The sequence below is a fragment of the Callionymus lyra genome, chromosome 5 (genome assembly GCF_982586985.1).
Source record: "Callionymus lyra chromosome 5, fCalLyr1.hap1.1, whole genome shotgun sequence".
Lineage (NCBI taxonomy): Eukaryota > Metazoa > Chordata > Actinopteri > Syngnathiformes > Callionymidae > Callionymus > Callionymus lyra.
In genome coordinates this window covers 8186788-8214496 of record NC_141822.1, presented here as the reverse complement: position 1 = coordinate 8214496, position 27709 = coordinate 8186788, and the positions used below count along the sequence as shown (strand labels likewise).

The 27709-nt window shown below is 37.2% G+C and overlaps 2 protein-coding genes across 2 annotated transcripts; one reads left to right on the top strand and one right to left on the bottom strand.

Moving 5' to 3' along the window:
- Positions 1-1459: 1459 nt before the first annotated feature.
- On the top strand, positions 1460-18573 carry shc3 (SHC (Src homology 2 domain containing) transforming protein 3). Its single transcript, XM_087790689.1, has 14 exons — positions 1460-1535; positions 2678-3047; positions 4106-5288; positions 8462-8532; positions 11369-11432; positions 11945-12064; positions 12952-13005; positions 13140-13191; positions 13269-13398; positions 13465-13618; positions 13725-13815; positions 14588-14767; positions 15929-16254; positions 17315-18573. Exons 3-14 carry the CDS (start codon positions 4689-4691, stop codon positions 17441-17443), a joined length of 1971 nt encoding a protein of 656 aa, XP_087646815.1. The 5' UTR covers positions 1460-1535; positions 2678-3047; positions 4106-4688; the 3' UTR covers positions 17444-18573.
- Positions 18574-23074: 4501 nt separating this feature from the next.
- s1pr3b (sphingosine-1-phosphate receptor 3b) lies at positions 23075-25544 on the bottom strand. Its single transcript, XM_087792429.1, has 2 exons — positions 25401-25544; positions 23075-24310 (listed from the first exon to the last, which is right to left on the bottom strand). The coding sequence occupies exon 2, from the start codon at positions 24250-24252 to the stop codon at positions 23146-23148; it is 1107 nt and encodes a 368-aa protein (XP_087648555.1). The 5' UTR covers positions 24253-24310; positions 25401-25544; the 3' UTR covers positions 23075-23145.
- Between the last annotated feature and the right edge of the window lie 2165 nt (positions 25545-27709).

Here is a 27709-nt window from a genome sequence, read left to right as displayed (position 1 = left end):
CCAATAGCCACAGAAAATACAGCAATTTTTCATAAAAAATAAATCAAAATAAAATAAGAACAATAAAAAATGTACTTTTCGCTGGGGAGGACATAATGACTGCAACACAAAAATGAACAAATGGCGTGAATTTCCCTAATGTTGGAGCCAAGAAGTTTTTCAATTAGTCTATAAACAAGCCGATGTAGACCAGATCATTTACCATCAAAAATTACATTATTTTATCTAGGGTAAGTTTTCAATTGATAGTTTGGCTTCCAACACGCCTGAAAATAACTGCTTTACAAAAAAAAATGTTTTCCGTAACCAGGCAACAGTCGTCAAGTGGAGAAAGTGTGAGATCCTTTCCTGGTGGATGCTCTTATCGTCTCTCATTGTATGTCCAAGTTTACTGTCACCTGCAGATGGAACATGTTTTTTTATTCACCAGAATGTTGATGTTTACGTTAAACTGCTCATAAAGCTTAATGTTTTCTAATAGTATGTCAGTGTTGTCAGAACTATATGGTTGAATTTAATATTTAAAATATCGACTTTTTAAATTGAATTTTTGTTTTAAAGCATTGATGTATTTTTCTGTAACAACTGAATTCAAAAATCTTCTATATTGAAAGTTGGAATTTGTTTTTTGTTGCATAATTGAATTCAATATTATTTAAGGGTTGAATTACTTTTTTAAAATTATTTATTTAAACATTGGAATATTTTCATTTTTTTTACACATAGATTTAGGTATTCAAAACCAATAATTAAAAACTAAAATTTTGAAATTTAATATTTTTTAATTGGTATCCCTTATCAATTCAGTAATTTTGGTTGCACTAACATACTGACATTTGATATACTGTATATTTGAATGTAAAAGGCTATGATTTACAGAAATGTTGAATTTAGAAAAACATACTTATCTTAAATACATTATTAAAAATATAGACATTTTTTGATTCAGTAATTTTTCTTTAATTAACAAATTCAGCCTTTCTTTATATATTATATTGACCTCAATTATTAAAAAAAATATATGTACAAAATAAATAAAAGTTTAAACATTTGAAAAGTTTTAAATTCCACCATTCAATATTCTGACAACACTGACACGCTTCCCTTAAGTAGATACATTTTCACCATTTCTAATATAATTAAAATGAATAATATTGAATTTTAATCAGTGCTATACGTCAGTATGTGGCAGAAAGTGTAGCATGTTAAAGAAATTGAGCTCTTTTTGCAGCGTTCTCTTGAAAAGTAGTATTGAACCTTCCTTGTCCTATTATTGACGTCTCTGTACATTTTGATTGAAACATGATCTACTTTAGATGGTTTTCCTGCAAACAGACAGAAAAAGTGATGATTCTCCACTACTGTTTAAAATGCTTCTACACGAGTGAAACATATCTTGCTCTTGTTCTCGTCCATTAATGAATCCCAAACTTTCCATCAGCTCACCCGCTGACAACCCCTGCTGAGGGATGAACAGCACAGGCCGATATCAGGGAACGCCTCCCTCTGCTGACCTGCCTGGACCTCCACTGTTGGTGAGTCTAGTTTTCATGGCATCAGCAGAACTATTAGTTTTAAATCCTCTTCTGTAGCAATCTAACACTTTCATTTATAAACAGGAACCTATTTAAAATCTTGTTTACCATAACCACACCCACTCTGCTGTAATTGGTCAAACATCAAGATTAGCGCTGCACGTCATCAATCCCGGGAAGTCTCCACCTCCAAGGGACTCATTGTATAAACAAAGCGGGGAGTGATTACAGCTGACTGGAGGAGGCGTGGAGACATTGTTACATTACATAATGGACTCTCGTAACCTCTCGTTTGCTCAGATTTTTATTATAATGTAATAAGTTCAAAACATGGTAATGATGAGGGACGTTGAGTTGACCTTTAATATACCATTGACAAAATAATTTAATCACTTATTATGTTGTCGTACTTTGTAGTCTTATTTTCCACTACTTACGTTATGGTACTACTACCTTTTTGTTTTGTATTTTTTGTAAAAAAAAATGTGTTCGATTTTTTTTAACATTATTTGATTATTTTTTATTTCGTTTTTTCTAAATACTTGCACTGCACGTCTTATCTTTTCTTGCTGTGAACTTGATTTTTTGACCGATTATTACACTGTGGGATTATTTTATCTTAATATAATCTAAATTATATACCAGTAAATGCAGGGAAACAATAGTACAGAAATAAATAATTATTATAATTTATTTTCACATTCCAAAACAATATATATTTTGGAATGCAGTGGTGAAGGTCGTTCACCTGGACCCAGAGAAAACACGAGGGATACCACAAACACATTTGTATTCGGACCTCCGGGTCACTTTGACCCTGAGACAATGCAAGTTTAAAAAAAGAAATCTGAATCAGATTGTAGGTGTTGTAAACACAACCTAGGGTTTATTTGTGGCGATGACAGTATAGAGTAGAATTAATAAAATACATATAAATAAATAGATAAAAATTTGATGAATAAAATACAATAAAATGAGTGACCAATGCATAAACGTATAATTATTATAATTGATAATAATAATAATATGTATTATGAATAATAATCAACGTATTAAAGCATATACATTAATTTATTGTTTCCTGCATGTTTTACTACCTGCTCTCATCCATCCCTGCTGATGATTACTAATTAAATGTGTAGGTGGCGACTATTCACATGGATGTTGAAGAAGATCCCTAAATAGTGTCGGTCGGGGAGGAGGGGGGGTTGGACTCGTGCATCTCCACTAACGTACCGCCGCGTCTATTGACACCACCATCATCTCAAGAATCACGCTCCGGTTCCGCATCATGCGTTTTACTTGAAGCCGACGATGCCCGAAGCGTTCTTGTCGAGGTTTACGAGGAGACCGTCGAGCGAGCACCTGCTTTGTCAGAATGGTTTCTTCCACTATTCTGCAAGCCTCCCTGAATGAGTCATCCTGCCGGCTCCTCATTGGATAAGACCCTGCCATCCCTAGGGATTGCCTTGCAGAGGCAGAAAGGCCTTGCTTCCATTCACAGAAACATTGGTATGCCAGCCTGCTATTTCATTCACACAAAAGACTAAATATTGCATGTTTTTTTTCCTCTTCTTTCCATTTCCTCTTTCATCTTCGTGCTACTTTTCATTTACCAGGGACTATGATTTCAATCCCTGCTTTTGTCTTTTTGCTTTGTTTCTAAGGAGAGAAGGCAGACGCGCTGTTTTTTTTTTTTTTCTCCCTTTTTTTCTATATTTGCCAGGCAGGAAAGAGAGATGTTGGGAGGGACTGCAGTGCGAAGTCTGCGGCAGAGTGAGAGCGGAAGCAGCTTATGAATGAGCGTCAGTCTTTTGGCTTCGCTAGATGCTCCTGAGGACATTTTTTACATGAATGGTGTCTGGCTTCACGCTTTTTCCTCCAGCAGAGAGACAAAGATGATCGCACGCCGCCGGCTTTGAGGGTCGTCTCCTTTAGCTCCCTTTTTTTTTTTCTCTGCTCCCGCTCAGTCCTGGCTTTGACTCATCCGTCCTCAGTAACATGTCGTTCTCGCCGTCTGTTTGGGAGTTGTGTCATTCATGGAGTTCAGGCAGAAGCAATTGATGCGTGTATATTTAGACTGTTGTGCCGAACCCTGACGTCTCTCTGAGAAACAGGTTGTTGTTTTAAAATCCTTGTCAGACTTTTGAGGTTGATCATGGAAACGGCTCTTTATCCGTCGTTGCTAAGATAGAAAGCGTGGAACGGCGGTTATATTTTTATAAGTCGTTATTATGGGCTTCAGTCGTCAAGAAATGTTCTCTCTTATATTCATGCGTAGTAAGTCTGATTCGACATTCAGATAGAAATATAAGGCAGTATTTTTTTTCGTGTTTAAGGGGTTTATCACTTTATGATTTCTATTTAAAAGCCACTTTTTTGATTTATTCTTTAGGAAGAACCGTCGTTGAATCCTTGTTTCAAGCTACCTCATTTTTAGTTTCTGGTGAATAAAAAACCAAGCGCGAGGGTACACATTTCTGTGAACTAATAACAGACTGGGGAATTTAAAAATTGATTGGTTCTAGTGTGCTGTAAGTGGGAGTTATTTTTCTCTCTCCCTCCAACAGGAAGTGATTTGCAGTGTTCAGCAAGCCTTTTGTTGAGACGGTTTTCTCAGATCAGTGAGTCATGCTTCGGCTCTGAGCAGGCAGTCAGTACACAGTGTTTGCTCTTCCCTCGCGGTGATCACCGCCAATACAGCTTTTTCTCTGCTTCCATACTTTTTGGATTTTCTTTATTTTTTTATTTTTTGTTGCTGTTGTTGGGTGAGAAATTGTTGGCTGTGGCAACAGTGTCACCGCTGGAAACGCCAGTTTCTAGGTTTTTTCTTCCTCAGCTTCAGATTCTCGATGGATTTTGTCTCAACGTTTCCTTCCGACTGATTGGATTACGGCCGTGGATTTCACTGACAGCAGTTTGGCGACCGAACACTAGCGCCACTGTAACCTCAATAGAGGAAATTACAGTCAGGTGGCTTCTGATTGCTCAAAGGCGTTCGCTACCTGTAACCACCGTCGCCGCCAGCGCCGCCGCGGCTATGTCAACGGAGCGGGTGCTCGGCCACGTCTGCCGACACACTTGTGAACGAGGCGGGCTGTGAGCGTGGCTCGGCGGGGAGAGAGAGCGGAGGGTCCACCAGAGAGAAGGGTTATGCTTCACCGTACCAAATACAACCGCTTCAGGAATGAGTCAGTAACATCCGTCGATGATCTCCTCCACGGCCTGTCCATGAACTCCAAGGTCTCGGCCAACCCCGAGACGTCCTACCCGACCGAGGCGCAGCCCTCCTCCGGCGGCACCACCTCTTCATCGTCCGGCACCACCGGCTCCTCCGACCACCTGGAAGATGGAGGCACCACCCTCTGCACCCTCATCAACAAGGTGTCCAACCTGAAATTCAGCAACTCGGGAAGCCTGCTGAGCATCAAGAGTCTGCCCTCGGCTGTGAAGGACCTGGCTGTGTCTAAGCTGCAGGGGGGTGGGGGGTCGGGCTCCGGCGGCTCCTGTGGATCCAGTCCCAGCGCAGCAGCGGCAGCGACGGCAGCCTCTGGTGTGGGCGGCTCTCTGTGCGGCTCGACCCCCTGCTCGCAGCTGGAGCCAGCAGTCGGCATGAGCAAGAAGAGCAGGCTGGAGGACCTTCACCACGGAGGGGAGGACTGGAACTCGGGCGGACTGGTCAGCAAACCTTCCAGGGGATGGCTGCACTCCAGCGACAAGATCTCCGGACCGGGAGTCACATACGTCGTAAAGGTCAGTGGATTTTCCGTCTCTTAACATGCATCCACCTGTGAGAGAGAGGAAGTAGGAAACCGTCATCACAACATGTCCTTGAATGCAGGTGAGGTGAAGAGCAGCGACCACTAAACAAACATTGAAAAAAATAGTGCTGGAAAAATCCTTCATCTGCTGCTAATCGTGTTCTATGTAGCCACAGTCGTTTTTGTACAGCCATGGCGTTATGCTCGGTAACCATGGCGACATGTTATTTCTGTACATTGAGCTGTCCTCAGTGAAATGGTGGTAAAAGGGGAAATATAATGTTTATCTAATAACATCAGTATTTGTCGGCGCACATCGTTTAAAGGGGAGCAAGTTGGCGCACAACTGTGAGGCGGTGAATATCATCATGCTGGCAATGAGTCACTAGCATGAGGAGCGATGATGTCGACTTCCTCACGGTGTGAGCTGAAGGAAGGAAAACAGAACGAACTAGAGCTGTGTGTGTGTTGGCAAGAATCTTTTGAAAAGATCAGGGCAACGTCACCATATATTGCAATACTGTAGTAACCAGGATATATGTGTAGTATTGTCGAGTACTTGACTCTAGTGTTGCAGAATTTACAGACCACATGACTCTTGGCGAAGACGTAACTGCTTTCATTTGATTTCAAACCAAAATATGTCCAAACATCAGCTTTAAAAGCTGCTGGAGTCCACTGTATCCTCTCATCCTCAGTCATCTCGCAGGCTTTCATTGTTCCTATAGTTGCAGATGACATAATGCTGCCATCCAGCGTCAGATGTTTAATTGCGACACAAAAACAAACAAATGACGTAATCAGTTGAATGTTTATTGTAAATAAAAAAATATGAATCGAAACATAAATCATAAAAGTGTAAAAACTATGAGAAATATAAGAAAATGGATACAGTGCTGTCAAATATCAATAGAGAATCAAGAAACTAAATATCCAGATATATTAGTTTATCTATATTTAGTAAAACCTTTGCATCAAACCATCTAAACTGAAGCTATATGTACATTTATAGCCTCCACTTAAAGCGGCATCTAAAAAAAAAGCATCTATAAACGGGTAAACGATTGTCAGGTGAAAAGAGTTTCCAGTTTAAATCGAGTTAAGGTTTGATTGCCATCACATGACACCTACGACGACTCTGAACAAAGACCACAGTCTCCGTGTCCAGCGTGACGCTCCATTAACTGTGTCGGGGCTGCCGGCACTTATTGGTCCGGTCCATGTTGCCGACAGCGTCCGTCCTGACAGGGTACAAAAAAAAGAAAAAAGAAGGGGGTCTGCTCTCCGCCAGCCCCCCTGCTCTTCCTGTAGGTCCGGCGTGTATTGAGTTCAACATGGTGTTCTGCTCACAGCACTTTTAATTAGCGTCATGTGGTCACTCCCCGCACTTCATGCACCATTACTCTGTGGCGACATTGATCCGCCCTGACACGGTTCGGACTCGCACGTTTCACCCTTTTTTTTTTGACGTCCACGTTGATCCTGCCAATCTGCTTGAATTTGATGTCGTCAAAAGTAGAAGCGTTTACTAAAACACAGAGTTATGAACGGGTGACGGCGTGTTAAAGAGATAACAGGAAGCATGTGATGCTCCTCGGAAGTCAAAATAAAGTCGTCTTTAATTATCTGTAAGGGCAGTTTTCTAGCTCGGAGGAGTTTTATTTTCGAGGTCTAACACTTTGATGGCAAACAAAAGTTCTGAAGAACATTAGGAGAACCACGCTGGCTCATCAACGGATCAACAATACGGTACTTTATAAACAGAACTAGGTAGGTAGGTAGGTAAAACTTTATTGATTGATTGAAATTGTTTTTTTTCCAGTAGCCAGCAATTTGTTTTATAAACAATAAAATATAATACATACAAAATAAAATAAGAAGAAGAACATAAAGAGGAAGAACAAGATGACACAATCTAAGTCTAAAGATAAAGACAAAGAACATAGGTCAAAGAAAAACAACAAAGACAAAGGATACAAAGACTAACATAGAACAGAACATCCAGATACTCTCGCTAGTGGTGTAATAAAATATTGATACAATTGAAATTTCTGCTACAATTTAGTCACAAGACTGTATGAATAATTAACAGCACCATCATTTTTTTTCCTTCTCTTACTAAATAAAACAATATCAATTAATATGTTTGAATTTATTAAGTTGATGTTTAAGAACTAGCATTAGCAGTGAGGACGTTTAAGTATTTTCTCTATTTAACTGTCAATTAAATTATGTTAAAGAAACGTAATATATCCTTTTTCCTACAGTATTGCAATATATCGTATTGTTTATCGTGATACGTATCTTATCCCCTTGTTCTGACACAGAACCGTTTCGAAATATCTGCAGATAATAGTTTAAATTCTCAAATACAAAATAAAACATGACTTTAACATTAATGCCTCATGCTTTCTAGTTTTTCTTGATTTTGTTACTAAATAATAATTGTGTATCTTAAAAGCAGATGGTCGTTAATTCTTAATTTAAATGTAATATTTCCTCTGTTGTGTTTGTTATAGTTTAACTAAGTCTTATTGTGAAAGATTTGACAGCTGCAGTCCTAGTGGCCGTAAAGTAGAATGCATCAACTATCGCACATCTTTAATAATAGGTTCTGAGCCTTATTCGCAAAAGTTAAAAACACAGATTCAATGCAAATATTTTGTTTGTGATTTACACCTTATTGATTGAAAATTTAACTTGTTATAGCGTGTTAATATAATCTAGATGCCACGATACTCTCAATTATAAATTGACTTTTAATGAGAAAATGCCAAACGATTCTTGATGTTTAGGTTCATCTATGATCTCCTGATGTTCCCTCACACTGTGATTCACATTTTGTTTGAAAGTGCATCTCGAGGGAACGGTATCCCATGATATTCCCAAAATAGTTTCCCGCCACATTTAGCAGTCTTTGATGTATTTTTGGACGTTCGGCACTTTACTCGGATCTAATTACAATTCCACAGAATGTTGGCAAAATGGCTTTTGTTTACAAGGACTCATGAAAGGTAGAAATGACCTTTTAAAGATCATTATAACTCATAGAATGATCTACAGTATATGTTTGAAATATCTTAACTTAAATATTTTGCTGTTAACAGTGACTTGTTTCTTATTATGTCGTTTCAAGAATACACTGATCAACAATTGTCTTTCCAGTACCTTGGTTGTATTGAAGTTCTGCGATCGATGAGGTCTCTGGATTTCACCACAAGATCACAAATAACCAGGTGAGTCTTTCTCGCTATAAAACGGATAAATGTTGGTTTGAAAAACAGTGAAAAAAAGAGTGCTTGAAATTCGCCTATTTTAATATCAAAATATCTCGCAGTGATGTATTTGACATTATTATTATTATTATTTTTTTTACATCTAATTGGTAGCAATAAATGTGTTTTACATTTATTTTCTTAACTCATAGAATTTTGCACTGAATTTATTTCTAGGTTGAAAAAATAGACGGCGAAGAAACAAAAGTGTGGTTTAAAATTTAAAAGATGTTTTTTCAAATTTAAAGATTTTGATGCTGTGAAAACCAAGTATTAGAAATTCATATTTAAAGTCTGATAGTTGCCCTGATGTTAACACTTATATTTTTTCACAACAAAATATTTTACACTGAATTGCTTTACAATGAAATCCAATTGTTTGCACTGAACATTATTTGAATTCAATATTCTTACACAGTCAATTTTAAACTGAATGAGTTTCTAGATTGAAAAAGAAATAGACTGCGAAAAATTACAAGTGCTTGAAATCTGATTGAACGTCTGATTTTAAAGCAGTATAAATTCAATGTTTGAAATTAATATTTAAAGTCTGATGGCTCAAATTAACTCTCACCGTCTCTCACATAATGTTGTTAAAACTGAAATGAACCGTCTTAATTATCAAATTGATTGAAAGATCAAGAACCAAATTTATAATTGATTCTGTTATTTTCATGTATACACGCTTCTTCCATTACAGCTGCAGGATTTTATTCAACATTTGAAATAACAAGAAAACTCTAGCAATGTTCAAAAACCAAATTGTTAAACCCTCAAGAGGAAGATTATTAAATAGTTTCCTTGAAGATATTTGAGAAATACCAAACATAGTTCAATTAAATATTAAAAGGGGATTTAAAATGACACGTAGCTTTAATAAAACGTCTAACAATCATAATCTAAGGGTCACTTTATTAAAAAAATCGTCTTATGTTGCCGCCTTCAAAAAATGGTTTCAGTCGTGCTGCTCTTTTTTTTTGGATGACGATGGCTCCTCCTCATGTGTTGGTGCATACATTTCACCGACTATTCTGGTCTTATCTGTGAAATCATTGAGTGATGTGCGGTGAGCCGAGAGCTGAGAGTCACATCCGATTGTGTCATGTCCACTTTTCTGCTCCACTAGCTGAGGGCGGCGCCGCCTGGACGTTCACCGGTCGCTTGTAGTCGCTCCTGCTTTTGTGCGGAACGTGTCTCTATGGATAAAATGTTGTCGAATAAACTAAAAAAAATTCTGCGGCTAGTTTAATTTGTTCATATTAGATCCTAGTATTATCTCCTATTGTAAAAAAAAGAAAAAAAAAGAAAAAATAATTGAGTCAGTTAACAATATATCACATTTTTTAATTCTAATAATAAGACTTTCCAATGAGACACAATCTTTTTCTGACAATCAAATGAAAACGCAAGAAAACGAAGAAGTTAATTCCAAGATACTGAAAAGGTTTTTCCTGTCTGCTCTTGTAAGAGGAATATCTTAACAAGTGTTAAAATGGTTGAAGACATAAAGGCTTTTATTTTGAAGTTATGAATGAAACAACTCTTGGTATGATGTCATTCTAAACTTTTGGCCCTTGTTTGTTTTCACGTCGCCAAATGTGGCCCTGAATTCCAGCATTTTAGATCAGTGTTGGGCACTTTCATTTCACCAGGGGCCATATTTTATACAGTGTTACTTGTGAGGAGCCATCAAGCAAACATATCAAGACAAAACAAATCAAGCTAAATATGCTAAGATGTATATATGAACCTTTATTTCATTTTAAAATATCATATTAAAAGCTTTCTTAGTCCAAATACTATAAATTACTATAATAATATTATATATTTTTAGGGGCAATAAATCCTCACAAAGTGTAAAGTCCTAAAACAAAAAAACTCTCGTCATATACTAGTAATGAATAACAAAATGTGGGCCACATAAATATATTCATATGGCCACTAAGGGCCCCCGGGCTGTACTTAGTCAGGGTCTGTATTAGATCTTCCTTCGACTTAAGATGGAAGGAACCGGGTCAAGGTTCATGTCATGTCTTCATTTTATAGAAAAATAAATTCAAACCCTTCAAAAATGTCAACCTTATTTAAGAAATCTAAGATATAAACCTGTATTTCTCGTCTCAATTTAGCCACATGAGTCTTGTATACAAATATCACGTGTGAATATTATTAGTGAACAATAGATCGAACCACATACAGTAATTAAAATCAAAGTACTTCACCTGCTCTACAAGTCCTGTTTCTTAATGACACGTTACATTCTATCAGTTTCTGATTTATTGTGTCTAGTAGTGATGGATCGACGAGGCCTCGTGAAACAGTATCATGATACAGTGTCTTAATTTTGAAAGACCACTAGATGTCACTCTCTGCTTAATGATCCTTGTCTCCGATCTACTAGTTCAATGAAACATTCGATCATTTTCAAACTCACAGCGCCATCTAGTGGTCTTTCAAAATGAAGACACATATATCATGAAGCCTCATGAGCTGTTTCACGAGGTCTCTTCAACCCATCACTACTATCTGGTGCATGAAGTGGATAATTATCTTGAGATTTCTCAGAACCATCAGGTGGTCAAACAAGTTGGTTCAACCATCGCAGAGATTAAATATTACAAGAAACATATGTAACACAGAGATCAAGGTTTCATGTAGAGATTTATTCCAAAATCTACTCAAGAGTCGTATGTTTTAATGGTCGTATTTACTTAATAGTTCATATAAAAGCAAAATATTAAAGTGTTCGTCAGGTCACTGAGCAGATGCAACTGCAACATGTTCTTCCTGTTTTCAGGGAGGCCATCAGCATGGTGTGCGAGGCGGTTCCAGGGACAAAGGGAGCTCTCCGGAAGAGAAAGGTACGTCAGAGGGAGCTCGAAACACTCGCTATAGGTTCACGAGACGCACGGGAGAGTGAGACAGAAAACATACGTTGGAAAGTATTTATCCTTATTTCTGGTGCACTTGGATCACCTTCAGTGGAGCGACAACAAGTGCCAGGGATAATGAGAGATTGTTCTTGGAGAGAAAAGACATGAAGAGGTGCTGGGACTGTGTGGGCGTAGCTCCATCCCATGATGCATTGCGCACAGTGCTCAGTGACTCATGTAGTTCACAATATCTGTGATCAGGAGGCTGAGCTTGTGTGTGTGTGTGTGTGTGTGTGTGTGTGTGAAGAGTGTGTCTGTACAAGATGAAGCCTCATCCGCTCAAACTCATTCACATTAGACACTAAAGTGGAGCATAATGTTAATTATTATTTAGATATTTGTGCGACGAACAAACGCACCATTTATAAGAAAATATACACAAGTTGACGCGAGCGAATCAAGCGAAGACGTTCAGTAACATCACTCTTTCATCTCTTCAGCCGCCCTCCAAATCTCTGTCCAATATCCTGGGCAAGAGCAACCTGCAGTTCGCTGGCATGTCAATCAACCTAAATATCTCCACAAGTAGCCTCAACCTAATGACGCCGGACTGCAAACAGGTAAGTGTGTGAAAAGTTTTTTTTATGTTTTTTACAGATGAAAAACTAAAATCCATTTGATGCAAATTTTTAAAAAATGTAATTAAATTAATAATTGTTTTTCCTGTTCGTTTTAGTTATATTTATGACTCATTTCTGTCTTTGTTAGTTCATTGTTGTTTTTTGTATCGTGTCACGTCTTCCATGAAAATACAATAAAACCCATAAAAATTTAAATAAATAAATTAGGGTAAATCAAAGGTGATAATATTTTTTATTTACACTAATAACCAAATTAAAAACTTGTTAATAATAATAATAAAAAACAATATTCAAGCATTGTGACCAGATAAATAAATACATTAAACCTAACCTAAACCTTTGTTATTTTTCCACTTGTTCCAAAAAAAAAGAAATTAAAAAAGCACTAAATTAAAAAATATTAAAAAGTCTGTCCATTTTCACTCTCTAATTTTTTAACCACTTTTGTTAAACCTTCTGAGCTGACACTCATGTTTAATACATGGCTGATCTTTTAGTGATTCGATCAAATGATCTCATCATTACCAAAATGACAGTCGAGTGAAATAGATTATTTATTTCTTCTTTTTTTTACACCAGCAGAGGGAGCCAAATACAACTTTAGTGCTTTACAGCCTGAAGGAAGATTTGATTTGATACACTTTAATTCTTCACACTTGGGGGAATTAAGGGGTAGTCAAAAAATATTTAACATGTATACACATTATATTACGAGACACAGTACACATGTTAAAATAATTACGCAATAATACAATACATAATAATATATAAACATTAGAATAGAATAATAATGAAACAAAAATGATAGCGTTTGTGTTTTCGCTCATATTTCAATAATGATTGATCATGTTTATTTCCTCCTCTAGATCATAGCCAACCATCATATGCAGTCTATCTCCTTCGCATCAGGAGGAGACCCTGTAAGTAACTGATTTGGTTGATCTTATCACGATTAGCAAAAAATAACGACACATTTTGTTGAGCAAGAGTGAATCAAAGTCTCATAATTTGTTTTATTTCGAATAATATTCACTTTCCCTTCATGTCTTTTCAGGACACGACTGATTTTGTTGCTTATGTAGCAAAAGACCCTGTGAACAGAAGAGGTGCATGTTTTATTCACATTTGTTTTAAATGCAGTAAAACAACGGTTTGGTGACTCTTTGCTTCCACCCGTACAAAGCTTGTCATATCCTAGAGTGTTCGGATGGTCTGGCCCAGGATGTCATCAGCACCATCGGTCAGGCCTTCGACCTTCGCTTCCAGCAGTACCTGCAGTGTCCCTCCACCAAGCTCCCGTCCACACATGACAGGTGAGAGGTTTCCATTTCGACGCCTGACCACAGATGCATTGTGGGTGCATAACGCTTCACTTCCAGGGTGGTCAACATGGAGGAGCTGCCGTGGACGGAGGAAGAGGAGGAGTCAGCCGAGCACCCTTACTACAACAATATCCCCGGCAAGATGCCGCCACCTGGAGGCTTCATCGACACACGTCTGACCAATCAGAGCGCAGCATCAGACGGAGGCCAGGTACAGTTGAACCTCACAATAGTTTTTAATAATTTTACAATAACACTCTTTAACTGTTGGTAAAAAAAAGAGAGTTTTGTTAAAAATAAATCTGTTTTCTGCTCAGATGGGTCCAACCGTGGATCAGACGTACTATCAGGGTCGGCACTGTGGAGAGAACTGGGCTGACGAGAAGAAGTCCAACTTCATTCAACAGGGTAAGATAAACCCAGACTTATGTATGGAAGTATTTCAGTGTCATCGGATATTAATTTAACATTCAAATGTTTTTTTCTTTTGAATTAAAATGTTGTTCTCACTAAACGCATTGAATTATAACTGATATATATATATTGTAATTGCAATACACACACACACGCACGCACACACGCAACTATATATATAGTAGTTCAGTACTCTTTTACCATTGTCAGTTGGCAATATTAAACCAAGAATCAAGCATGTGCAATAGAAGCCACATGGTCAAACAACAACTGAGAATAAGAAATGATATTAAGCTAAAAACACTTTGTTTTTCTGGAGATTAAATCTTGTTGACCATAACCACACACCGTAACCTCTCGTTTGCCCAGATTTCCGAGAAACTTTATAAAGTAATAAATTGAAAACATGGTCATGATTACAGACTTACTGCATCTTGGAAAAGAAGACTTTTACAACATGTGAGTCAGGAGAGTTGGGTTTTCACATTAGTTGACCTTTAAAAAACATACTGAAATCCAACCTTAAATATACAAAATATTGAATTAAATGATTTAATATAAACAAAAAAAAACCTATCAATATATAATTATTGATATCAATTATTTAATGAAATGACAACAAAAAAAGACAACATTTCAAATGAACATTTTAGGGTAAAATTCAAACAGTCAATTTTCCAATGACACTGATGTACTTTCATACTTGTAAACTTTCTTTTCAATATCACATCCTAACTGTTGCTCTGCATCATGTCCTAACACCCAGGGTCCTTTGACATAAGTGCTCAACCAGAGAGTAAAGGGGGCAAAGGAGGGGAGATGGCCACGTATGTGAACACGCAGCAGATCGACGCCCAGGTTCTCGCTGTTCTCCAGGCAGAGGCTGACAATGCAAACAAAGGGATGATGAACAAAGAAAGTCCACAGAAGGACCTGTTTGACATGAGTGAGTTCCTTTAAAACTTCTTTGTTCTACAGTCGCCCCTGGTTTATTTTGTTTACTATGTTCTATATGATATCTTCAAGGTAGTGACCATTGCATTTTTTACTTGTTCAAGTTAATGGCATTTATTTAGCAACATTTATTAGAACTTGCAAACTTGATTTAGTTATTTTATTTTAATCTTCCATATGTCTATATATCTATATATATCATGTTGGCAACAAAAGTTGCGTAATTGCTCCCAGGTATCGATAATGTAATATACGCTGTTGTTATTTGAAGGATTCAAGGCGCAGTTATATTAGTCTTTTTTACTTTTTTCAACCACTCACATGCCATGCAGAACACATTCAGAACCACAACAACACACACACCACATCCGGAATCACAACTCTGACCTCACTATTCTCGCGATACGATCCGTAACTATAGCAACATTAACATAAACACATCTGAAACCATTACAATATTAACAGTACTGTTTCAAAATTCAACAGCAATGTATTGTTTTGTTCTTTTGGCTTTGAAATAATAATAATAATTCATTTTCATCATAGGTCTTTTATTGCTTATATTTCAATATATCGTGTTTATGATATAATAATTCTATTTTTCATTTACAATATTACAAATATTCAAATGGTTTGTTAATATTGGTGTTGCAATTCAATTTTCGACCACTAGATGGCAGCAGTAAATCTTGTGTAAGTTAGTAAGTAAGTAAGTCATTTATATTTATAGAGCGCTTTTCCAGACCAGGGTCACAAAGCGCTGAAACAATCAAAACAATACTCAATAAAATATATACTTTAAGGTCAAGATATTACTGAGAACAACACAGGAGTTCCTGAAAATCAAGGCCTGAACAAATAAAAGTGTCTTCAGATGTTTCTTGAAGGAGTCAGTAGATCCATCAAGCGGAAAGAGGGAGGAAGATCGTTCCGTGTAGTGTTGTTAAGAATTGTTTTCCTTTCTTGTACTTTTATTTCTTGTACTTTTGTGGTTCCCACTTGGCACTCTGGTTTCCTCCCATAGTCCTAAAATATTAGTCTGTATGTGAGAAGTGATAGATGATAGAGCGGTAGATTCTGTGTCTTACATCTTACATGTCCACCATATTTTCCATCTTTCTCGCTCATTATTCCTCCAAACAACTTCCACCAGAGCCCTTCGAAGACGCCATCCAGTCCCAGTCACACCCCTCGTCCCAATCTCAGCCCCAGTCCCAGTTATCTGGTCTTCAGAAGGCGGCGTCCGTGGACAACTCCAGTCCTCTACTGGTGCGATCGCTGGCCTTCAGGACTCAGGAGGAGCTGGAGGGTCAGACGTGGTACCACGGGAAGATGAGCCGCCGCGACGCCGAGAAGCTGTTGATGGAGGACGGAGACTTCCTGGTCCGTAAGAGCACCACCAACCCCGGGTCCTACGTACTGACGGGCATGCACAACGGACTGGCAAAGCACCTTCTGCTGGTGGACCCCGAGGGCACGGTAAGGACTCGCAGCAGTGAAGGCCAAAATTAAAATCTGTCAGAAGACGTTGGATTCTGTCTTAAATCTCACTCGAGTTTCTTCTTTAGAGCAACCAGAATGAAACAATAAATTAAATGACCTTTAGGATTGAGTTCTATACTTTTTTAACATTTAGAATATGAAATACGTTCTTTATATTTTTGTATTCACAGCCTTATGAATTAATAATAAAAATGTTAATATTTTTGTGTCACAATTGGCTAGAAGTTTGATCAAGTAACTTGTAACTGTTTTAGTATCATCTGGTGATACGATTATACTATTAGGATTTTTATATTGAATCCAAAAGGCTACAAAAACAAAAAAAAGGAAAAAAAAAAGAAAAGAAATTACTCTTGAAAAACTTTTTTGATTGAATTATAAAAAAAACATTTACCTATAATAAACAAATTGTTAAATTTTAATATCTAAAAAAAACAAAATCAGCAAAATTTTAAATAAAAAAATAATTAAATTAAAATTGTAACATTTGAAACGCTAATAATGATAATAATTAATAATAATCATAATAATTAAATTTGATGGCGACTTTCAAGACACCCAAGGACGCCTTACAAAGGATAAAAGCATCACAATAAAAACATTGAAAACACACAGAAAAATAGGTATTCAACCGTTCAATAATCTGATGACACTGATTTAATTCCATTAAGCTTTCGCTGCATCTTCTGCAAAACAGGAAGTGATTCTTTGAACGATTCATAGATCCAGACAGTAGTTTGGTTTCCTTTCCTATTAACAACATTTCATATCACACCCGAACAACTCCCATAATGCTTTGCCGCCCAGAAACCTAATCACAGCTGTTGATCACTTTTGTCATAGCATCATAGACTTTAAAACCAGTATTGTATCAACTAATCAGAGGTCACTAAATAGAGCAATGTGTGGAAATGCATTATGGGAGTTCAATGTTTTCTGGCACCATACGTGAGGTGGGTGTGGTAGTTTGTGCATCCCTGTGTTTGTATTAAAGTTCTGTTCAAATAACCCTTCTTTTCCCTTTGTTTCCTCAAAGGTACGGACAAAAGATCACGTGTTCGACAGCATTAGCCACCTTATTGGTCATCACCGTGACAACAATCTACCAATCGTGTCTGCCGGGAGTGAACTGTGTCTCCTGCAGCCGGTGGCGAGGAAACTGTGATGGAAGCTCCGGAGCGCGGGAGAAGGAATCGTAGGTCATCACAACACTGTAGGCAGAGGATCCACTTGTTAAAGATATTTATAGAACTGTTATTATTTTGTCGCGACGACTGAAATACTATATTTTTGAGAAGACACAGGTGCATCTGGACGTGATGTCCTGGTAATAAAGAAGGTTGTTCTCGTAGTTTAGAGGAGACTTCACAGCGGTGAGAGTATTTTAGAATAAGAAAAACTTTTGTCTGTCAAGCACAACCACATTTCTACGGGAGCTGCTGGTTAGAAGGTTGAGGATGAGACGGCAAACTTTATATTGGATTATTTCCCGCTCCGCGGACGAGTTACTCCGAAGCGAGGATTAGAGCTGAATGTGATTTTTTGCTTTTGCAGTCGTGGGAACTCTCACTTCTTTCTCGTGTCACTGCAGCCGCATGAATCAGCCGTTGTCGTCGACGTCGTTCGTAGATCCCGAGACCCTTTACACGGAGCAGGTGCTTGTGTTTGCTGACACTGTACAATAACTTTTTGCTTTGACGGTAGTGACGACTCGAGAGTCGGTTTTTTTCCTCCGGATCATTTGTTTCCAGTGTGTAGTGAAGGATTAGTTCTGGAAGCACTAAATACTCTCACGATATTCACTCACTTTGTTTGTGGATTCTTAGTTCGACCACCTCCAGTAAATAGCACAATCACTTTAGGAGACCCTTCGTACGCTCACTGGTCACTTCATGAAGGAGGTGAGACATGAATTCAAACTTCAAACACCCGTTGATTTCAGCGCGAGCCTGTGACAGTCGTGGCTGAGCTAAGATGCTAACAGATGCTAACTAAGAAGATGGAAGTCAACGATAATTTTTGCACTTTTTCTGTGTGAAACATTATGAAATGATGACTATTATGAATACGATCATCTCAACAGATCAGTTTGTTTTTGTTTTTTTTTACATGGAAATTTGTATTTAATCTGAAATTAAAAATAGTTTTAGTTATTTTACACACACAGAATATGCTGTCTTTCACATTATTTAAATGTATTAAAATGTGTGCAAAACCATGAATTATTCAAAATAAATCAAATAATTTAATTTGATGTTTTGAAAAAAGTTGCTTTATACGAATAAAAATTTAAACATTATTATTTTTAACTGGAATTAAAATTAAAACTCTATAAATATTTGAAAAATGAATTAATTTAGAGAAAATGCAATTTTTAAAAATTCAATTATTTAAGATGTTATTCAATTTAAAACGAATTCAACATTTAAATGTGCAAATATTTGATTTTAATTCTACAATAATGATCATTTCATCTTAAAAAAACAACAACATTTTAATTAAAAGTTTCAACATTTCAAATGGTAAATATTCCAACCATTCAATAAACAAATTATTAAATTCAATTAATCCAAAAATAATAATTTAATACTGTAAAAAACAAAACAAAAATCTAAATAAAAATTCCCATAAATACATTTATAAATCAGCTCCATCTCTTACTGTCGCATCTTAGCTCAAAACTTTTTATGGCAGGTTCATCCAATATTGCTGAATTTTCTTCAGTAAACTTTACGATGATTAAAATAAATATCTAACTAGATTTAAGATTTAAATTTGGTGCAACGTCTTACATTTATAAGTAAATCTGTCAAAAGTTATGGTTAAAAATGATTTTCTTCATGAAATCTCCAGTGAGTTTATCAAACAAAAGTCTTAAAAAATGTGTCACCAGAAAAAGTTTTGATATGTTGTCGACGATCGATGATATTTATCTTTTTTCTGTGACTTTTGTTGAAATCGTGCTCGACGGGTCACGAGGAACACGTGAATCACGACTGCCTGGTCAGACTGTTTTCTTTCCTCTTGTGTTTATGAATGAGTCGAAATGCACTGAACCATCCGACATCCAACCAAAACCCCGCGTGTGACGACGAGACAGATGCAATGTAAAATATTAACGTGCCTGTATTTTGCTGCAAGAGGGAGGAGCATCTCACACACACACTCCAGCAGAGTGAGGGTCTTAGATCCACATCTTACATCAGCACATTTGTCTTTTTCTTTGCTAGAAATCTGAGGCGGAAAATTGTTTTTCCAGGTTTCCATCTGTTGCCGGGTGCCAAGATCAGCTTCTTTTTTACCCTTAAATGTATGATATTAATAATATTAATATAATACTATAATAATATTTGAAAAAAGTTCATTTTAACTGCCTTAAAATCAAAGTTTGAAGCTGATATGTTATGCGTCCATTGGCTCTGTTCACTGAAGCAGCCAGGATGTGCATCAGCACCTCCAAATTTACCATAGAAGTGATGCTGTTTGGTTCGTAAATCAGTGATAATGTGATAAAGTGATAATTTTTTTCGTTATATTAATTTTGGAGGCCTTTAAAAAGTCATGGAATTAAAAAATACATTTTTGTTAAGAATGTTAAGTTGTTTTTTTTTGTAAGGATTTATCTTTTTTTAGTTTATTTTTGTTTATAATCATTAAAAAAATGTAGTTGTTTTTTTTTACACATGGAATTTTATATTCAATTTCTAATAATTGAAACCTACACTTTCTAAATTTAATGTTTTTTCATTTGTAGCCTTTTAAATTCAGTATTGTCTGCTGTCAATATTATACCGACGTTTTTATATTCAATTTAAAAGGCAACAAATGTTTACTTTAAAACACTTTTTGGAAGTAGATGATCAAATTCTCCATCTCTAAATACAATTATTGATTCGTTTTTAATTGAATTATAAAAAAAACAAACTCATTACTCAATAAAAACAATTAATTACTTCAAAAGACCACATTTCAAATATCTCACCCGGCAACAGGCGCTCAAAAACAAGACGAAAGTATACAATTCTAAAGTGTTTGCAGAGACTTTTTCATGGTTGTGTTGATGAAGATGTGCCTTTTTTATTTGTGCAAAAGGTGTTTCTGAACTTTGTTTTCTTCAAAGTGCAATAGTCCGATCTCACGCCGGGTGGCGTCGGGTCCTGCTGTGTGTTCGATGCTTGAGACGAGTCCTCCTTTTGTCTCCCTCCCTCTCCAGATATATATTATAATAAATGTTTCATTTTTCCAGATTCTGAATATTGTCCGAGAGAATCACAGCAGAAGTCACTATTTTGCAACAGGATTAGAATCTCAATAAAAACAAAGAGTCCAAATGATGTGTCGCTGGTTTCGTCTCTGGCTCCAGTCGTTACTCGGCAACAAAGTAAGTGATCACAGACCATAATAGTCATCACAAGCGTTTAGTTTCCCCTGATCTGTTTTTTCTTTAGAGTCGTGATGCATGTTTTTGTCCAACAGATGGCGCTACAACTTTGTGTGCCTGTGAATGTCCAGTTTCAGTCTTGGTCAATTTGTTATTTTAAGAAAAACAATCATAACAAGATTAATAAGATTTGAAAGGGATAAAAAAACATTTCTCTAATCCCAAATGTTTTGTAAAATAATTGTATTTTTTACATTTTATTCCGAGATTACAGTTTTATGTTACATCTATTCCAAGATTAAATTAGTATATGATACATTTATTATGAGATAAAAATGTTTTTTTTGTACGACTTTAATCTCTTAATAAATGTCTTTTTATTACTTGTGATAAAAGTATTTTTGTAAGACTTTAATCTAATAAATGCTTTGGTAAAATAAATAAATAACTACTTCAAACTCCGCAATTGTAGCATTTCTGTAAAACTATAATCTCTTTATAAATGCATTTGTTAGACTTGTAATGAATCCATTTTTTAAATGACTTTAAACTTGCAATAAATTATTTTAAAAACATACTTTAATCTCTCAATTAATGAATTTAATTTATTAATTATATATGACTTTAATCTCAAACATTTTTTATTGTTTTAATTACTTTAATCTCTTAATAAATGACTTAGTATGACTTTAATCTAGTAATAACTTTATTTTGTACGACTTTAATATCGCAATTAAGTATTTTTTGAGATTTTTAATCTCAAAATAAACGCATTTTGTACAACTTTAATCTTGTAATTCTATTTATTGTATTCTTGTTACAACTCTCATCATACTTTTTAATGACTTGAATATAATATGACTATTAATATATATGTTATCGTCCTTCGTAACTACATATGTTGTTTAATAATAAAGATTTAATATCATTTAGATAAAGAATGCATTTTTTATTAATAAAGTAATTAATGGTTGAAAAATAAAAAGACGTTGTATCAAATAAAAGCGGTTTAGGCGATGATGTCTTTAAATTAACAATCCTACATCATAAATGGTGGTTTAATTAAACACGTCAATTAAACAAATTATTATAACACTTACAAATGTTTATTGATAATCTGTATTTATTTCAGAGAGTTCAAAACAGCACCTGTGAGTTCTGCATTTTTTTTTCATGGTTTCACAAACTGTTACATTCACGTGCATCTGGAAATATCTTCTTATCATGCGACATGTCTGATATAAAAAAAGATATATACTCCAGGTACTGCCATTACTGGACACCAGATGGCGCTATAGTAAAACGACTGGTAAAATCAAAGGATCATTACAATGTTCATAATCGCTCCGTAAATTGACATAAACAATCCAATGTGGTAACAATCGGACAATATAATTGGTTATTAATATTTACCCAGCATGCAACTTTCTGACAGAATTATTCACTTCCGTTACTAACCAGCAGATGGCGAACATTACCGTAATACTTGTTTTAGCTTAAAAAATGACCCTTGATGTTTGTAATAAATAGTTTAGATGATCGTGTCTTTATATTTACAATGAGTTTAATCGAATCATGACATAATGACTACCATCCGTTAGCTTTATCCACCATTAACCTGTTTCTACTTTGTTAACTTTCTTTACTAACTGCGTTAATATTCTCCGACTGGTCCTGGAGATCCTCGTGAGATTTCAGAATAATAAATAAGTTCAGTTTTACTTCATCACAGATGTTTCTTTAAAGTGAAGCTCGGACACGAGTATTTCCAGGAATATTCCTGTCATTTATGGAAGTAAATCAGGGACATCAGAATGTAATTCAACATTTCAATTATTTGCTAAATATTTATATTTATTAATTAAATTTGGTTAAGATTTTAATATTTAAATTTAATATTTTTTATATTGAAGTGTATTTTTTATTTATTTTTTTGGTATAATAAACAATCAATAATTTATTTAATAATATGTTTTAACCTATTTTATACATAGAATTTTATATTCTGATTCCTGTGATTAAATCATACATTTAAAATGTATTATACCAACATTATTATATTGAATAAAAAAAATAATTAATAATAATATTTAAATCATTCATAGCCTTATAAAATTCAATATAAAAACAGTAGCACCATTATACCTTATTTTTTTTATTGAGATTAAACTTTTATTTTTATTATTATTGTTATTAGAATATCGAATTTAATGTTGAAAAAATATAGTTTGAAATCATTCAATTTTTACATTTAATTAATAAAAAAAAAATTAACGTTTCATTTCAATATGGAAATTATTTGATTAAATAATATATAATAAATAATGAAATGCTTAAAAAAAAAATGTAAATAATAAATTAAACATTTAAAATGTTAAATTCAACCATTGAATGTTGTGACGTCACTGATCTACTTCCACATGTTTCACTAATAACTGGATCACAGGATGTTCCTGCTCCGCAGACGCACAGTCGTTGATGGTCTTCTAAGTAGTTTGTGTCCCAGTAGAAGTGGTGTTCCCTCTCGCAGCGGTCCGGGTCTCCTCCACCGCCTGGTCTCGATCCAGCTCGGCCCTGCTGGCCCCGAGCTGGTTCTGGTTGATCTGGCTGCCCCAGGACTTGCTCCGGCTGCGGCTGAGCTCCCGGGCCTGCTGGTAGACGCTCCCGCTCATGGAGTCCTTCCCCACGTAGCAGGCGCCGCACACCAGCCGGAGGAAGGCGCGCCTCATCTCGTAGCTGGCCAGCGTGTAGATGATGGGGTTCATGGCCGAGTTGAGCACGGCCAACCCCACGAACCAGTCGGCCTTGTAGAGGAGCAGGCAGCGGCGGCGCTGCTCGCACGTCACGTCCACCAGCAGCAGCGCGAAGATGGGCGTCCAGCAGGCGATGAAGGCGCCCACCACGATGATGACGGTGCGCAGCAGCGCCATGGCGTGATCCGGCGTGTTGTTCCTGCTCACCTTCTGACTGCTGGACTTGACCAGGATGTAGATCCGGACGTAGAGGACGGAGATGGCCAGCAGCAGGACGATGAAGATGGAGATGCAGAAGGCCACGTACTTCTTGGTGTAGAGCGGGAGGATGGTGGAGCAGTCCGGGAGGTTGTCCAGGCAGTTCCAGCCCAGGATGGGCAACGCGCCGAAGAAGATGGCGATGAGCCAGCAGGCGCCGATCAGCAGGAAGACCCGGTAGTTGTGGTTGGCGTCGTAGGGCCTCATCTTGATCATGGTCAGGTGGCGCTCGATGGCGATGGCCAGCAGGCTGAAGATGGACGCCCCCAGCGCCACGAACATGCTGCCCTCCCGGACGAACCAGAGCGCGGGCGAGAGCTTGAAGGTCTTCTCGCCGGACAGCAGCAGGTTGACCAGGTAGGCGCCCCCGGCCAACATGTCGCTCAGCGCCAGGTTCCCGATGAAGTAGTACATGCGGTTGTGGAAGCGCTGGTTCCTCCAGATGGCCACCAGCACGGTGAGGTTCTCCAGCACGATGAAGCTGCACACCACCATGAACACGATGGTCTTGGCGTCCAGGGATGGTCGGTGGTCCAGCCTGCCGGTGTAGCTGTAGTGCTGGTAGATCTGGGAGTTGTTCATCTTCAGAGGTTCAGGATCCACCGGAGGTCGGAAGAGACGGGACGCCAGAGTCCAGCGTCTGGACAGGAAAGTGTAAGATTTATCTTAAATGTCACCTGAGAAGTTCTGAAGCGAATATTGATTTGACTCCATGAGATGAGAACCTACAGGTCTTATGCTAGTTAACAACCACACAGGTTAACTAGATTAGCTGTTTGATTAGCTGATCAGATTAGCTAAAGGGATCTTGATGTTAGCGAATAAAATACACAATGAAAGTACAGGTCAGACTATAAACTGAACAGAAATATAAACTGATAGAAAAGTGAGCTAATGTACTAATGTAATAAAACTACTGAAAAGTTAGCTTGTCAACTTTTAGCATTTAGCATGCTTGCTACATTAATGATTCACTTCAGCTCTTCAATCACAAGTTTGTTTCCTCCTCTAATGTATTATCATCTTGCTTAGTATTTATATTTTTGTTTGTGTTTTACCGTGTTTGTCTCTTAAGCTCATGCTGCTACGTTAGCAATGATTCTTGGTTTGTTCACGGATGTTGGAAAAATCTTATTCCACTTTCCTCTAGTTTTCTCCTTCCAAAGATCAGGAGGATTGAAGTTCAGGTAAAAGTAATAAATGTTTCTCAAACTATTCATATATATTTTTGTTGAATTTTGTACATATTTAATTTGTAGCTTGAATTACATTAACTATTAGCAGTTAGCATGCTAGCTTTAAAGACTTCACAGCTTAAATCATCTTAAGTACTTTTATTCTCTTTTAAACAAATTTAAACATATTAGTATTTTATTTTCATTTTAGCTAGTTTTTTAATGTTGCTACGTTAGCATTGGTTCTAATTTTTGTTTCTCATTCATTTGTTTCAGCTACATTTTAGTTGTTTGTAATTTTACATGAAGTTTACTTTTTACTTTTATACTTTTTCATTGATCTTTAAACACTATAATGAATGATTTATTATTAAATACAATTTTTATGTTTGCGGATGTTTTTAAATCCACGTTTACATTTTTTTAAAAATTAAACATGAAAATAAACATGTTTTAATTGAATATATTATTCTAATAAGGCTCTATAAAAGTGTCCACTGCTGATGATGGACGTCTGCTTTAAGGTCAGAGTCTCTTCAGCATCAAAGTTCTTACCGTGTGAGTCTTGAGCTCAGAGTTCGTCCCGAAGAAAACCATCTCACAGGTTTGATCTCTCCTGGTTCCTAACAAGCCTCATGTCCTCCTGTCTGAAGAAAGCTGCTCCTCATCTGGGGCTCCAAACTCAGACTGAGAGTCGGACCCTTGGACTCCTCCCTCTCCTGCCTCTCCTCCCTCTCCTGCCTCTCCTCCCTCTTCTTCCCTCTCCTCCCTCTCCTGCCTCTCCTCCCTCTTCTTCCCTCTCCTCCCTCTCCTGCCTCTCCTCCCTCTTCTTCCTTCTCCTGCCTCTCCTCCCTCTCCTCCCTCTCCTCCCTCTCCTCCCTCTTCTTCCCTCTCCTCCCCCCCTCTCCTCCCTCTCCTGCCTCTCCTGCCTCTCCTGCCTCTCCTGCCTCTCCTCCCTCTCCTCCCTCTTCTTCCTTCTCCTCCCTCTCCTCCCTCTCCTGCCTCTCCTCCCTCTCCTGCCTCTCCTCCCTCTCCTCCCTCTTCTTCCTTCTCCTCCCTCTCCTCCCTCTTCTTCCTTCTCCTCCCTCTCCTCCCTCTTCTTCCTTCTCCTCCCTCTCCTCACTCTTCTTCCCTCTCCTCCCTCTCCTCCCTCTCCTGCCTCTCCTGCCTCTCCTCCCTCTCCTCCTCCCCCCTCGAGGAGGTGTGTGTGAGTGATGTTTCTCCTGCATCTGTGTGGGATCGACAGATGGAAAAAAAAAGTGACTTGTTCATGAAGAATCAACTTCTTCAAACCGCTCGTGATGTTTAAAAACGCAAGCGTGACAGTTTATCCTGGTTTATAACGGCTTCTCCACGGTGTCCCCCGCCTCTTGACCCGGTTAGCTGGGATGTGCTTCAGCTCGTGAACTCATTATTAGTTTAGATAAAATATTGTCCATTAATAAATCTTACTACAAACATTTGTTTATTAGTTATTACAGAGCTTATGCTGCCTAATGGGCCACATTTGGCCCTTAGACTGTATTTAAGTGGCCCTCGTGATCTCACAGTAAATGTGATGCTCATACATGTTGATAATGACAAACACTTTTGTAAAAATGTCTTTATTAAATGTTTATCAATATGTTATTGCCATAGTTAGTGTGTATTGGCATAAATCTATGCTATGTATCACCATACAGGGTCAGCGATACGATATATAGTGATACTAAAGTAACAAGGATTTATTTGTAGTATTGTGGAGTACTTGACTCTGGTGTTGTAGTATTTACAGACCACATGACTCTTGAAGAAGTTGTAACTGCTTTCATTTGTTTTCAAACCAAAATATGTCACAAACATCAGCAAACATTAAAAGACTGCGTCCTCTTGTCCTCAGTCATCACCGGGATCTCTATATTAACCAATAGACTTGCAAAGACACAAAGACTTGCAAACACACACAGACATGCAAACATACAAATACTTGCAAACACACACAGACTTGCAAACACACACAGACATGCAAACATACAAATACTTGCAAACACACACAGACTTGCAAACACACACAGACATGCAAACATACAAATACTTGCAAACACACAAAGACTTGCAAACACACACAGACATGCAAACATACAAATACTTGCAAACACACACAGACTTGCAAACACACACAGACATGCAAACATACAAATACTTGCAAACACACACAGACTTGCAAACACACACAGACATGCAAACATACAAATACTTGCAAACACACAAAGACTTGCAAACACACACAGACATGCAAACATACAAATACTTGCAAACACACACAGACTTGCAAACACACACAGACATGCAAACATACAAATACTTGCAAACACACACAGACTTGCAAACACACACAGACATGCAAACATACAAATACTTGCAAACACACAAAGACTTGCAAACACACACAGACATGCAAACATACAAATACTTGCAAACACACACAGACTTGCAAACACACACAGACATGCAAACATACAAATACTTGCAAACACACACAGACTTGCAAACACACACAGACATGCAAACATACAAATACTTGCAAACACACAAAGACTTGCAAACACACACAGACATGCAAACATACAAATACTTGCAAACACACACAGACTTGCAAACACACACAGACATGCAAACATACAAATACTTGCAAACACACACAGACTTGCAAACACACACAGACATGCAAACATACACATACTTGCAAACACACAAAGACTTGCAAACACACACAGACATGCAAACACACACAGACATGCAAACATACAAATACTTGCAAACACACACAGACTTGCAAACACACACAGACATGCAAACATACAAATACTTGCAAACACACACAG